The 13,942-nt window shown below is 46.8% G+C and overlaps 8 protein-coding genes across 8 annotated transcripts; all 8 read right to left on the bottom strand.

The window, feature by feature from the left end:
- Positions 1–1,605: 1,605 nt before the first annotated feature.
- TM35_000041210 (uncharacterized protein) lies at positions 1,606–2,928 on the bottom strand (the record flags this gene model as incomplete). Its single annotated transcript, XM_029022315.1, has 1 exon — positions 1,606–2,928. One exon carries the CDS (start codon positions 2,926–2,928, stop codon positions 1,606–1,608), a length of 1,323 nt encoding a protein of 440 aa, XP_028885973.1.
- A 549-nt stretch (positions 2,929–3,477) lies between these two features.
- Positions 3,478–3,888, bottom strand: TM35_000041200 (uncharacterized protein; the record flags this gene model as incomplete). Its single annotated transcript, XM_029022314.1, has 1 exon — positions 3,478–3,888. One exon carries the CDS (start codon positions 3,886–3,888, stop codon positions 3,478–3,480), a length of 411 nt encoding a protein of 136 aa, XP_028885972.1.
- Positions 3,889–4,465: 577 nt separating this feature from the next.
- On the bottom strand, positions 4,466–4,822 carry TM35_000041190 (uncharacterized protein; the record flags this gene model as incomplete). Its single annotated transcript, XM_029022313.1, has 1 exon — positions 4,466–4,822. One exon carries the CDS (start codon positions 4,820–4,822, stop codon positions 4,466–4,468), a length of 357 nt encoding a protein of 118 aa, XP_028885971.1.
- A 1,101-nt stretch (positions 4,823–5,923) lies between these two features.
- Positions 5,924–7,384, bottom strand: TM35_000041180 (uncharacterized protein; the record flags this gene model as incomplete). The annotated part of the gene is made up of 1 exon (XM_029022312.1): positions 5,924–7,384. The coding sequence occupies one exon, from the start codon at positions 7,382–7,384 to the stop codon at positions 5,924–5,926; it is 1,461 nt and encodes a 486-aa protein (XP_028885970.1).
- Positions 7,385–8,842: 1,458 nt separating this feature from the next.
- Positions 8,843–9,976, bottom strand: TM35_000041170 (uncharacterized protein; the record flags this gene model as incomplete). Its single annotated transcript, XM_029022311.1, has 1 exon — positions 8,843–9,976. One exon carries the CDS (start codon positions 9,974–9,976, stop codon positions 8,843–8,845), a length of 1,134 nt encoding a protein of 377 aa, XP_028885969.1.
- Positions 9,977–11,528: 1,552 nt separating this feature from the next.
- TM35_000041160 (Tbingi protein) lies at positions 11,529–11,915 on the bottom strand (the record flags this gene model as incomplete). The annotated part of the gene is made up of 1 exon (XM_029022310.1): positions 11,529–11,915. The coding sequence occupies one exon, from the start codon at positions 11,913–11,915 to the stop codon at positions 11,529–11,531; it is 387 nt and encodes a 128-aa protein (XP_028885968.1).
- Positions 11,916–12,141: 226 nt separating this feature from the next.
- Positions 12,142–12,672, bottom strand: TM35_000041150 (uncharacterized protein; the record flags this gene model as incomplete). Its single annotated transcript, XM_029022309.1, has 1 exon — positions 12,142–12,672. The coding sequence occupies one exon, from the start codon at positions 12,670–12,672 to the stop codon at positions 12,142–12,144; it is 531 nt and encodes a 176-aa protein (XP_028885967.1).
- Positions 12,673–13,429: 757 nt separating this feature from the next.
- Positions 13,430–13,729, bottom strand: TM35_000041140 (uncharacterized protein; the record flags this gene model as incomplete). The annotated part of the gene is made up of 1 exon (XM_029022308.1): positions 13,430–13,729. One exon carries the CDS (start codon positions 13,727–13,729, stop codon positions 13,430–13,432), a length of 300 nt encoding a protein of 99 aa, XP_028885966.1.
- Positions 13,730–13,942: the final 213 nt, after the last annotated feature.

The following is a 13,942-nucleotide window of genomic DNA, read 5'->3' as shown; positions in this document are numbered from 1 at the left end:
TGATATTTCAGGCCTCAAGGTTCAGCGCCTCGGGACGTAAAGTGCCCCTCCCCGAGCCCCGCCGAAGCGAAGCATGCCGCTCACACACAAACCCCACAGAGGCCGCAGTGGAGTGGTCCAGCAACACAACGGTATCCTTCCCACTCACACTGCACACACACACACAATGACAGTCTCACATGACAATGTCAGAGAAGCATTACCGCATTCCCTAAAATGTCCACCAAATCACACACCTACAGAGAGGAACAGAAAAACACAAGAAAAGAACAACAACAACAGGATACCAACAGCACACAAAGCACTCACAACACAATAATCACAGGCACCACTCCCATCAGAGAAAAACAATCACCCACACCAGCACATCAACTCAACCCCAAAAAAGAAAAAAAAAAACCCATTACGTGAAGCCGAAACGGAACAGTCTTAGTCCATCTTCCCCGCAGGCTGCAGTCACTCAAGCAAGCCAAACAACACACACCACAAGGGAGGAAATATGTTCGTGACAATGCCGTGAGTGACAACACCGAGAGAGTAAAGGTAAGAACAAAGAAATGTGTTCTCATTACGTAGGCGGTGTGGAGTAGCAACCTAAACACACAAAAGAACACACAACGGAGGGACACACTCAAACACCCACCAATCTTTATACCGAAGTAAAAATGTAAAAAAAAAAAAGAGTGACTGCGTGAGGCAGACACAATAATAAAGCAAAGATGTAAAAGAAAAAAAGAAATTCATTACTTAATGTGACTGCGATGCCTGGACACAGTCCAATCCTCCCCAAGGTTAACAACGGAAAATCATTGTGTACTGAACATGCTGTACCCATATCTTTATTCTTGATGTCCCTGCAGCAGTTTGTATATAATGAAAGAATCATTCCATAAAAATGAACACACAAGATACACAAGGTGTATGGGAAACGCAAAAGAGAAACACACAGATGCACACAATGTGCAACGAAATTATAATGAAACACACACAAAGGATAAAACAATAAAATGAAAACAAAACAAAAAGAAAGCCGTAATCACCATGTGAATATGTTCAGGAGGCAAGAACACAATTCACTGCAGTAGGTTTGTGTGCCTTTCGCACAGGGCGAGCAATGGGAATGATGCACACATGATGACAGTCCACACAGACACACACACAAAGAGAAGGAGGGTTGGTAGTGTGTGTGTTTGTGTGTCTTGAACCTCCTGCCATTCTTCACATTTCAGTCACAGCAATTACAACACATTGGAATTGCATCCCATTCCCATGGGTAAAAGCAATAGTTAGTAATATCACGCGACACACACACACACACATCACCAGGCGAGCACAGTAAATGGCGGCAAATCAGAGCCCAGATAATAATGCCAACAAACAAAGAGGACACTCCCCTCACAAAATGATGGTTTGTCATGTGATGAGTGCCATAGGGAGTCCAATCGATTTGTTCAGCATAAAAAAAAATGCAAACAAGAGATTTATCGAACTGAAAAAGAAAAAAAAAGCATTAAAATCCAATAAAAAGAACAATGCTCTTACAATGCATCCATATCCACTCAAACAAAGACTGTTAACTATGCAACTGTGTCATGGGAACAACGATCAGCACACGAGAGTGCAACCCAACACATACAAGAGAAAAAGCATCATTGGAAGGGGAACCAATGCCGGATTCTTGGTGCCATCCGTCCCCTTTAAGGGTTTTTTCGCTAGTGTTTCTTTGGCCTTTCTTACATTATCATCAGTGACCTTTTTGTCCTCTTCCTCCTTCGCCCGGTTCGCTACCTCGGCTATCCTCGTCCTTTCCTTTTCTGCTTCAACCCTCCTCGCCTCTTCTTTCTTGGCTTCTTTTTGTGCCTCAATCTTCCTCGCCTCTTCCTTCTCGGCTTCTTTTTGTGCTACAATCTTCCTCGCCTCTTCTTCCTCGGCTTCTTTTTGTGCTTGTGCAAGTCGCTTCTGTTCTTCTTCCAGTTCCTTTTGCCTTTCTTTCTCCTGTCTCTCGGCTTCTTTCCTTCTTGCCTTTTCTTCTTCAACCATCTTGTTTACTTTAATCTCCATCTCCACCGCCAAAGTCACTTTTGTTGAGGTCTTTGCCGTCTCAATTTTCGTTTTTACGTGCTGGGGAAGTGACCCGTATAAACTGGGAAATGTTCTTTTTTCCAGTGTCTTCTCGATCTCCTTCTTCTTTGTTTCTCCCACCATCGTGGTATCCTCGATCTGTTGTTTGATCTCAGCACACTTACCCCCCGACTTACTACCGAGTGCGCTTTTCCGCTGCCGAAGTTCTTCAACCGCACCATTTAACGCCGTCTTCACCGCATCGAGTGATCCAGTATCCCTTGTGACGAAACTGCTATTTGCTCTATATGCAGAGAGATTTCCAACGAGAAAAGTTAATTCATCGCTTATCGCAGTGCTGTTTATAGCGAGAATCATTCTCTCGTCCGTCTTAACTATTTTTTTTTCCCCAAGTAATACGGAAAAATAATTTTTGCTCTCGTTAAATCGCCTCCCTTCCTCTGTCCAAACGTTAACTGTACTCAAACACACTCCTTCCACCTTTCTTGTATCCTGGACTGACGAAGTCATCTTCTCGATTGCCTCAACAGTGGCTTTCATCGTGTCATTTGCCTCCTGTACTGCTGCTTTATATTCCATACAAGCCGTGGAACCATCCTCAGAAGACGTAGACACTCCATCCCTTATCTCTTTGATTTTATGAACACTTTCCTCGGTCTTCTTTGCTGCAGACACGGCCTCCCCAGTTTTACTCCTGCAATCCTCCACCACATCTTTCCAAGCAGAAAAACAACCACTACCATCCATAAACTTTGTATATGCATCGGTCAGCCCGTTCTTCAACGCCTTTTCCAGATTTTCGTGAACTTTGGCTTCCTGAGGTTCACCATCACTTGCACATGCCATACTCGAACAACATTGCAAAAGCACCAACAGATACACCACGCGTCGAAGGTGGACGAACATCGTTGTTTTTACTCTCTCTTTAGGTTGATTGAACCTGTGGACACCAGAAAAAAAAAGAGAATAAGGAACTCATTTGGCACTGAAGACAAAAAACACAACATAACAAGTCCTGGGGTTGGCAAAAATCACTCGACGCAAAAACCCGCCCCCACGCATCGCAACACCAGTACGTTAACGTATAGGCGACCACAGAAGAAAAAAAAAATTACAATGACGTGGGAAACAAAACAAAAAAAACCCACATACCACAAATATTACAAAACCCATACACCAATTCACCCACCCTCTTATTGCTTTCGCCCTGAGCCTCCTTTCCTTCTCACCGATCTCCACCCACACATACAGCTTCTCACGATGTAGATAATTAAGGTACGCTCAAACATATCCCTTCCCACCTCAACAATAGAACCCCCACACGAAGAAAGAGATAGACGCCGGACTTGTGTCACCAAAAGCGACTCGCAGGAGTAACGCTGCACCCAAAAATCCTTAGAAAAAAATCACACGGCGCACCGCAACCACAAGAACAAGAAAACAAAAAGGGCACTCCTGTTGTAGAGGCCGCCTGCTTCGACCAGAAAAACCGCCACCCCACCCCGGCGCCACCAGCCGGCCAAAGTTGTGACAGACGGCGGCGGCGACGCCACCAGGCCGGCACAACCCAAAACACCGGAACAACCCAACACCTACAAGGGTTAGCTTGTGTGCGAAAATGTGCCCCAATACCACCGTAACGAGGCCCAGTAGAGCACGGAGGCGGGAAACGCACGGCACTCGCAAAACTGAAAATTCACCCCTGGAGGTGGGACTGGAAAGGGCACCACGGGACCACCCCCCGGGAGCATAATGTGTTCTATTGCGGGTATATCGTGTACGACCATACTTGGCCGAATGCACCATATCCCGTCCGATTTGTGAAGTTAAGCGGCCACAGGCCTCGTTAGTACGGCGATCAGTGATGGCGCTGGAACCCGGGGTGCCGTACCCTCCTCAACTTTTTTTTTTGCCACCATCATGGGGTAGGTGGCGTGGACCTCTGAAGTGAATCACGGCTCGCCTTTGGCAATGGGGGCTGTCCAATCGCGGCGCCCAGCCTATGCACTTCCATCCATTCAGGGAAGCCAAACATGCCTCACACATTGTTGTGGTGGGGCAGGCGGTGGGGTGCCAACAAACCAAAAACACCTATGGGGCAATATGTTCTTATGGGGCGATGTGTTCTTATGGGGGAAAATGTTCTTATGGGACGAAATGTTCTTATCGTGCTTATTTTTCCTTTTCTGCATTTCCCATGGATTTCCTTTTCACACTACACATGGCAGTAGGGGAACGCCTTAACACCATCATGGAATATTTTGCCTTTACCATAGGGAAGGAAGGACTCACCCTCTTGTTCTTTTTCTTCATTGCGCCCCGTGCCTCCGGGTAAAAGGTGCGGTTGCATGGCCACACCATGTCATGAGGGGAACGGGGAGGGTCATCTTTGCGGAATACCTTTCAAACCCATCTTACTCAGCGTTGAAGTAGGGAAAGCAAAGCGTTTTCCACTATGCCCAACCCCACTCATTTCATAAGTGAAAAACCCCCGGGAGCCACCCCCACCCCTCTTTTTCTTGTTGCGCACAAGACGCTGACAAGTTGGCCGCCCGCCTTGGGTTGTGGGGTCGTGTTCTCCTCCTCCCCCTTCTTGGGGTGATGGATAAAAAAAAGAAAAGGGCAAAACCCGACAACGAGCCTCGAGCATTGCGCGCGTAGACTGGTTGCCGGGTTTCATCCTTTTTTTCTCCTCATCCCCACTCTTCTTTTTTCTCTCAGGTTCAAAGTCCCTGAGCATGAGATATTTCAGGCCTCAAGGTTCAGCACCTCGGGACGTAAAGTGCCCCTCCCCGAGCCCCGCCTAAGCGAAGCACGCCGCTTACACACAAACCCCACAGAGACCGCAGTGGAGTGGTCCAGCAACACAACGGTGTCCTTCCCATTCACAGTGTACACACACACACAATGACAGTCTCACATGCTCATGTCAGAGAGGCACTGCCGCATTCCCTAAAATACACACTAAGTCACACACCTACAGAGAGGAAAAGAAAAACACAAGAAAAGAACAACAACAACAGGATACCAACAGCACACAAAGCACTCACAATACAATAATCACAGGCACCACTCCCATCAGAGAAAAACAATCACCCACACCAGCACATCAACTCAACCCCAAAAAAGAAAAAAAAAAAAACAGACCCATTACGTGAAGCCGAAGTGGAACGGTCTCAGTCCCTCCTTGCGGGTTGCAGTCACCCAAGCAAGCCACACAACACACACCACAAGGGCAGAAATATGTTCGTGGCAATGCCGTGAGTGATACCACCGAGAGAGAAGGTGAGAACAAAGAAATGTGTTTTCATTACGTGGGCGGTGCGAGTGGCAACCCAAACACACAAAGGAACACACAACAGAGGGGCACACTCAAACACCCACCAATCTTTATACGAAAATAAAAATGTAAAAAAGAGTGACTGCGTGAGGCAGACACAATAATAGAGCAAAGATGTAAAAGAAAAAAAAGAAATTCATTACCTACCGTGGCTGCGATGCCTGGACACAGTCCAATCCACCCCAAGGTTAACAATGGAAAATCATTGTGTACTGAACGTGCCGTGCCCATATCTTTATTCTTGATGTCCCTGCAGCAGTTTGTATATAATGAAAAAAAAGAATCATTGCATAAAAATGAACACACAAGATACACACAAGGTGTATTGGAAACGCAAAAGAGAAACACACATCTGCACATAACGTGAAATGAAATTATAATGGAACACACACAAGGGGAAAAACAATAAAATGAAAACAAAATAAATAAAAACACCCTTACAATGTATCCATATCCACTCAAACAAAGGTTAACTGTGGAACTGTGTCATGGGAACACCGATTAGCAAACGAGAGTGCAACCCAACACAGACAGAACAAGAAGAATCAAGGAACTGTGCACCAATGCAGGACTGCTGCTACCGTCCTTCTTTTTCTTGGCCTTTTCTGCTGCCCGTTTCGCTTCTTCCTCCCTGATCTTTTCTGCTGCCTCTCTCACCTCTTTTTCCCTGGCCTTCTTTTCTGCCTCTCTCGCTTCCTTTTCCCTGGCCATCTTTTCTGCCTCTCTAGCTTCATTTTCCTTGGCCCTCTGTACCGTTTCCTTTCTCGCTCTTTCTTCTTCTTCCCTCTTCCGTCTGGCCTCTTCCGCAGCCCTTCTTGCCCCTTCCTCTCTTCGAGCCTTTTCTCGGGCAATCCTCTCCTTTTCCCTCTCCATACCCGTGGTCATATTTTTGATTGCCTCCGTCACCCTCTTGTTGACCTCAGCAGCGTACTTCTTCTTTTTGTCCTCCCCTACTGCCTCCACTTTTTTCACGGCGTCATCCATTTCCTTTTTTGGTGTCTGGAGAAGCTTCCGTATTTCCCCAAACTGTGGCTCTTTTCCCTTCACTTCACATGTCCCTTTGGTCTCTGACGTATCCGCATTTCCCAACTCCGCCAGAAACGCAAGCTCTGCGTACGCCATCCTCCATTCCTCTACCTGTGCATTGGCCTTACTCACTGCAAATCTGTCCTGAACTGTCACATTGTCAATTAGTGCCGTGACATTTCGCAATGTGGCGTTAATTCCCTCGGCCGCCCTCTTCACCAGCATTGCTTTATCACTCCTTTCATAATCTCCCACAAAAGTAGCAATACCACCGATCTTCTGTTCAAGATTCCTCAAAACATCGTCCACATTAGAACGCGTGGCCTTACAAAGGACCTCCGTTTGATTCGCATCGGCAATGTTAAATACCGCCTCTGCTGTTGGCGCCTTCTCTTTTGTCTCTCCCAGTACTTTTGGTATTTCCTGAAGCAGATCTTCGAACTTCTTTTTTTCGCAGGTATTCTTCAGCCTTAATGGTATTTTTCTCCCGCTTTCATCGACGACATCCCGATCCGCAACCTCGCCAATACTTTTGGTAAGACCCTCAATTTTTTTGGTGGCGTCCTCGGCATCCCTTACCGTCTTCTCATTTGCTTCAACCACCTTTTTCCACTCGGTCATACAGGCCGTTCCATTCTTAAAATGAACCTCGGATTCCCTAACGGCCACCAACGCATTCCACACTGTATTCCTCAACTCCTTGTTTCCAGGTTTCCCCAAAAAATCGTCACCCTCGAGATCCTCCTTGGTGAAGTTTGGTATATCCAAATACGTCTCCCACGCCTTTTTTTTGTTCAACACGGCCACCCCAATATTATTGTTTGCATCCTCTGTTGCAACTCCCGTTTCCCCCTGAGCGAGAACCAATACAGACAAGCACTGGAGAACAACCAACAAGCACATCACATGGCGCAGTCGGACGAACATCGTTGTCATGATTGTCACTGTGGGTTGTTTGGATCCATGGTAACAAGAAAGAAGAGCAAAAAGAGAAAAGAGACACACAATCAACACACACAAGGCAGAGAGTACACAGCAACACAGAAAAAAAGAAAGAGAACACACATCACAACAGCAATCAAACACGACAACCCAATGAGGGGAACAACAAATAAATCACTCACACACTACAACACACCCGGAGTTACACAGATATTGAAACAACACCTTGAATTTAGAAGAAGTGGAAAACAAATGGTATCAAAACAATATTAAATAAACGTCTCTACACACACTCCAATATCCTTTACTCGGTATTCATACACAAAGTGTCTGTATTCTCATTATGATAAAACCATTACCAGGCAGTTCATAACAACAAAAATACACCAAAAACACAGTGTGCGCCTGGCAGCATACAATAACAATACCACAAAACAATCAGCAAAACAAAGAGACTGTACAATAATCAACACACTTCCAAAGGGAAAAAGAAAAGAAACCAACGCATCACCATAATATTTATACCAACACCACAATTGGAATCTAAAACCCACTCATCCACAACCACAACAAAAATGACGGCATACATCACTGTAATACCATGCCACTCTTTACAAACAGAGGCAACACACAATTACTCCCTCTCACACACATATTACCTCTTTATTTATCCTTACTATTATTATTTTATTTTTCCCTCAGAATGCCGGTTCGCCTCTTCTTCTCCCACAACATCATCCGCAAATTAAAAAAAAATGACATACTTACTTCAACCCCCGATGTGTATTAAGAGGGTACAATCAAACATATCCCCTTACATCCCCCTACCCAAAAAGTACCTCACACACCACACCACCACGTTTTTCTTTCTCTTCTTCGTGTCTTTATGGATATTACTCCAATGGTACGGCTATCAACCGCATACCGTAGAGCACCTAATTACCGACTTACGAGTGGCTCCGAAGAAGAAGATCCCTTCATTTTATAGGATCCTCAAGCTCTTGTAATATTATTTTTGTTGTAGCCCGCTCCAATACGAGAGAACCAGTCTACGAGAGATCCGATCAAGTAAACCCAACCAGATCTCTCTACTCTCACTGTTCTTACCCAGAACCCGTCCGCAGGTCTCCTTTTGTTATTAATTTTTTTGTTATTTTTGGGTTTTTTTGTGATAGATTGGCCTCAATGAACTCCTATTTATTTTGTTGTTTGTTGGGTCGGCGACAGACGTCTTGAGCGTACTCTTCTATCAGGGTTTCCATATTCGAGCTCGTCGCTGATTTTGGAGAGGTGGGGAGGCCTTACGGGGTGAGGATGAGGTAGGCTGTGTAGGGTTTCTCTTGGCGGTGAAGACTGTGGTATAGCGTAGTTCCGCTCCACCGCAATAAGGAACTGTGCTAACCGCTTAGAAAAACATAGTTTCATCAGGGGTACATCATCAACTATCGCAAATTACATTCGCAGTGGAAGAAGAGCGGGGCAACTCAAGAGATGCAGAGCTGTTTCGTCGCATTCGTCACGTTGGCTGGTGTGCGCGCGAATAGGTTGATACCCGTGTCGTGACATTCGGTGTAGAGTTAGGCCTGACTTACTCATACATTGGTGACCACACGTGGGACAGACTAATGCCGGAAGGTCTCTTGTTTTCGTTGTTTTGTATTTCCCATTGGTGGAATTCGATTTTTGGGGTAGACCCTCTCCTTCATGGAATTTTCTGCAGTGTATTACGAGGGAGTCTAGGTGGGCGTAGAACTTCTGGCATACTCCGCATTGGACTTTTTCTCTGTCCTCACACTCCGGTGGCGACGTATCTCGCAGACGTTTCTTATTTCGCGGAAACGTTACTTGTATTGTTGCTGACAGAATTGGGGTTCCAGGTGGATGTTTGAACTTTTTGTGGCATTCGACAGCTCCAATGTTGCCAAAGTCGCGGAGGCAGAATTCGCATCGTAGTGAAGCAGGCTGTGGGATGAGCTGAGGGCGAGGTGCGTCCTTTGTGGGGTTCTCAGGATGTTTTGCTCTAATATGGGCTTTGAGACCTGTTTTAGATCGCGCTATCATATCACATTTGTCACAGGGGAATGCTGATTCTTCTTCTGGAATCGGTTCTTCGGCTCGCGGGCGTTTTCTCTCTGGGACAGGGCATGTGACATTGTGCATTTTTCCAAGGCGGTGCGTTAATCCATTTTGAAGCGGAAATGTTCGTTTACACATACTGCGGGCAAACGGATGGAGTTTTGCTTTAGGCGAAATGGGACGGGGTAACGTTGTGTCCGGAGGTGGGGGTTGTGAAGGTGGCGGAGGTTCTAGCGGGATGTCCGGCGGAGGTGGCTCATGGGGGAATTTGATCTTCCAGAGCGCGCCGGCTCTCTTGAACCCATGTGTTTGTTGACCATATGTTGTACTGCGGCGCTCCTGCATTAGTGCTGTGCCCCCACATTCGGTGCATGCGGCGGGGTCTGTTACTTTGTTTAGTGCATAGCGCGGTCGTTTTTGGCTAGGTGGAGTAACGGGAGCCGGCGTGCTGACTTGTTGGGGATTACACCATCGACAACCAGGGGGAATATGGGTTTGTATCTTTCGCATCAACCAGCCATAGCGATGCGAAGCACCTTTGCGAAAACGTGCTAAGGCTGTTTCTTCTTCTCTAGTAAGTTCCGGATTATCTTTGGTGGGGTCCCAGGATCCCGTGATTTTTGATCTATGGGAGGGAGGAGGAATATCCTCACCTTTAAGTATTCGTTTAGCGTAGGCTATTATATCTGTGATCCAAGTATCAGTTCTTTGTGGGAGTGCTGCAGCTTGTTTGGCTTCTGTGTCGCTTTTTTCATTTTTTACTACACCGCAGTGACCAAAGATAAATTGTAGTCATATGCGGGCCTTGCGACGTTGCACTTGAAGTATTAGGTTCCACAGGAGCCGTAGTATTGGGTCTTTTACGGCCAGTGGGCTTGTTTCCAGTGCCGTGAGAAGAGAGAGTGAGTCCGTGAAAATGGAGACCCTGCAGGGCGTTTGGTTATTTGCGGGGATTATTTTGAGGAGTCTCCGTAAACCTTCGTATAGCGCTACGGATTCGGCTGTGTAGCTGCAAGCTAGGGGGCCAGCGCCTCTATGTGTGGTACAGAGCAGCTTACCATCTTTGTATACCATTGCTGCTGCTCCAGATTTAACTCCGATAAATACGGAGCCATCAGTCCATATTTCATAATGGGTACGCGGCGGCGGTTCTGTGCCTTTACGGTGGAAGTGACGGGCTATCCAACGCTCGGATGCTTCTCTTTTCTGTTCTTCAGGGTCATCAGCTGAGACATTTTCCAGCGATGTGAAGAAGCGAGCGCGTTTACCAAACCGTAGAGTTGGTGTCAGTAGAGGTGGGCTCGCGTGGCTCTATAACAAGTGTTGGATAGATTTTCATGATGCGTACATAGAATTCTCGTACTGGATGGGTTTCGTGATAAACTTGTTCTGCACTTTCTTTCAGGGATCCACCTCGTGTTTGGCATCGCATTAAATATTTGAGGTCCCGAACCATGGCCGTCATCTCTAATGGGAGAAGACGGGCTTCACGTAGTGCGTCGGCGGAGCGACATCCATATGGGATACCTGCTATGGTTCGGCAAGCTTTCTTCTGTCCTGCATCGAGGAGTTTGCGTGAGGTGGGAGCCGCATCCCAATACCAGATCTCAAAACCGTAGAAACGTCTGGGCTTGAACTGGTGTCAGGTAGAAGGCTCGGAGGACGTCACGCTTCGCTCCCCATGTGGTGGAGGAGATTGCTGCAAGTTGTAGTAATCTAAAATTCATGCGCTGTCTCGTTTGAACCGCATGGGTAGACATGCCTCGGTGGTTTTGGAAGGTGATGCCTAAGAGTTTAGGTGCCTTCTCCGGGCCTACGGGGATACCGCGTAGTTTAAGAGAAAGGGGATTCGGGTCGGAGGTTCCAAAAAGTGTGTATTTTGTCTTGTCCACGTTGATGTCCATAAAATAGTTCCTGGACCATTCATCCACTACGTTTATTCCTTGTTGCAGTGTACTGTTTATGATGTCTCGGTTGGCGTGTCGTACTGCTGGTGTGAGATCATCGGCGAAAAACCCATGAAATAATAAGGGAACTTGGGATAATCGTTTGCTTAGGGCGTTCATGACGATAATGAACATAAGTGGGCCGAGAACTGTTCCTTGTGGCACGCCGCGGTGGAATAGCATTGGGGGAGAGAGGATTTACTGTTTACTCGTACTCTGCCTTGGCGTCCTTTCAGGAAAGATGCAGACCATCGAATGATGTGCGGTGGGATATCCATCTCTCGCATCGCACTAACTATTCGATCATGGTCTACAGTATCGAAAGGTTTGGCGTAATCTACAAATACTGCACCTGTACGTGAATCAGGGGTGGGTCTTGTGAGGGCTGCGCGTAGATGTAATAGTTGATCTAATGTAGAGTGAACAGGTCTAAATCCAGATTGTTGCTGGGCCAGTTTGGTATCAATGACATCTCTAATGCGCGCTGCAATGATCCACTCCATTAATTTGGACAGACAACTAGTGAGGGTCACTGGTCTGAACGAATCCAAGTCGGTGACTTTCTTTCTGGGTTTAAGGAGTGGTACAATGATGTCTACTTTCCAAGAGACTGGAACCACGCCTGTACGGAGACTCTCGTTGAAGAGGGCAAGAGTCTCTGCTTTGGCACGAGGTCCCAAGTGTTGAAGTGCCCCACCGTAGATACCGTCGGGACCTGCGGCCGTCCCTTTAGGAAGGTAGACGCTGTGCCCGTTCCAGTTCTGCCGCTGTAACGGGTATGGTTTCTGCATCGGTTACTGGAATGGGTGGTGGAGGGTAGGAATGTGGGTGACGTTGAGCTCGTCGTGAATATAAGCGGATAAAGTGCTTAGCTTTCTGATTTTCCGTGAGTACCGTATTATTAATCTTTACCGCCGGGGAACTGAGGGGGCGTGGGGCGTAAATCCTCTTCAAAATGTTCCAACAGCAGCCGTCTGCCACGGCCATGTTATTACAGAGGGCTTTCCATCTCTTATGGGATGTTTGTCTTGGCATTTCTCTTCCGCGTGCTACCAGTCTGTCTCGAGAGACTGAGGGTTTACAACTGTAAATCTTCTTTTCGATTTCATTTAATTCTGGAGTCCAAAAAGGAGTAGTATCTCGACCCCCGCGTGGAACCGCCGCAGCTATTGTAATACGGATGGCGGAGGTCAGTAGTCGTTCTCTCTTGTGAACGCCCATTTTCTCTTTGAGACATTTATTGCACTGGGCGTTTGACATTTGTCTAGAGCGAGAACATTTCGTTTTCTTCCATGCATAAATGGGCGCACGAGGGCGAGGGAACCGCAGTGGTTCATTATCATCCCCTACTGCTACGTCGAAGAGGATGATGTAATGATCGCTGTCCGGGGAGAAAGATGCTGTCCATGACTCCAGACGGCATTCTCGGGGTATTGTCACATCTGGCGCGGACGGACCATGGCGTGTGGTGTGGCGAGTGCAATCTCCAGTGTTGTGAATATAACCTAATCATTATCTAAGCACCATTGTACTAGCACATCGCCAAGGGTATCAGGGGGGATAGCGCGATCCCATGCCATTGCATGCGCATTAGCATCTGCACCAATGAGGTGAGGTCCGCTGGTCGTCAAAAGCGTGTCTAGTTGCGAGGTTGTGTATGATCTCTTCGGAGGGAAGAATATAATGACGTCACTGTGAGCGCCAGACCTTCTGACATGTGGATCGTTGCATGAGCATGCTCAATGCTTGCAACTACGGTGAGTCCTACTTCTACTGGCAGATCCTCACGCACAAGAATCAAAACGCCGCCTCCTTTAGAGGGGTGGGACACTCCATGATGTTGGTAACCAGCGATTGTGAAACTCGACACTTCCGCACAAGATGATTTCGTCTCGCTTAGAAGGCAGAATGTCACATTCTCCTCAAGAAAGGTTTTTCTGGAGAACAAGCCTCTTGCCCTGGATAAGTCCAGCTGAGTTCCACTGCATTCCTCGCAGTGAAGGGCCGGGATTTTTCCCTACATCAGACACCACTCGGCAGCAACCTGGTGCGGGTGATACTGCTGATAGCACGTCGACACGTGCCCCAGGACCTTCTTGGATATATTTCTGCCCCAGTACGATACGGCTGGCTCCGGTGTTGTGTAACGCCGTAGCCTAAGGGCCAACGGGTCTTCCAAAAGAAAAACGTCGTTGACTTGTGGCTTCCTCCGACAATACAAAGTACTTAACCTTGGTACCACGATAAGGTACCACATCCTTACCAAGGACTTTTTGTTGTAAAAGATGAAATGATGAAACTCAGAAATGATCATCATACTATACGGAGTGAAATAAATGAACTATTTCATATGTTACAAGAAGGTTTTAATGTTTTGCATGAGCAAAGTAATAAAATACAATACTCTATTACTGAAGAAAGTAAAGTAAAATAGCCTCACAGATTGCAGCAGATGTAGTGAATGATATGGTGCAACAAACTGTTTTTGATCGACTTAGGGAACAAGGTATTGTTCTTCAGCAATTCCCAG

This window comes from Trypanosoma theileri (genome assembly GCF_002087225.1).
Source record: "Trypanosoma theileri isolate Edinburgh chromosome Unknown TM35_Tth_4_V1, whole genome shotgun sequence".
NCBI classification, from domain to species: domain Eukaryota; phylum Euglenozoa; class Kinetoplastea; order Trypanosomatida; family Trypanosomatidae; genus Trypanosoma; species Trypanosoma theileri.
This window is presented reverse-complemented; position numbering and strand designations above follow the sequence as displayed.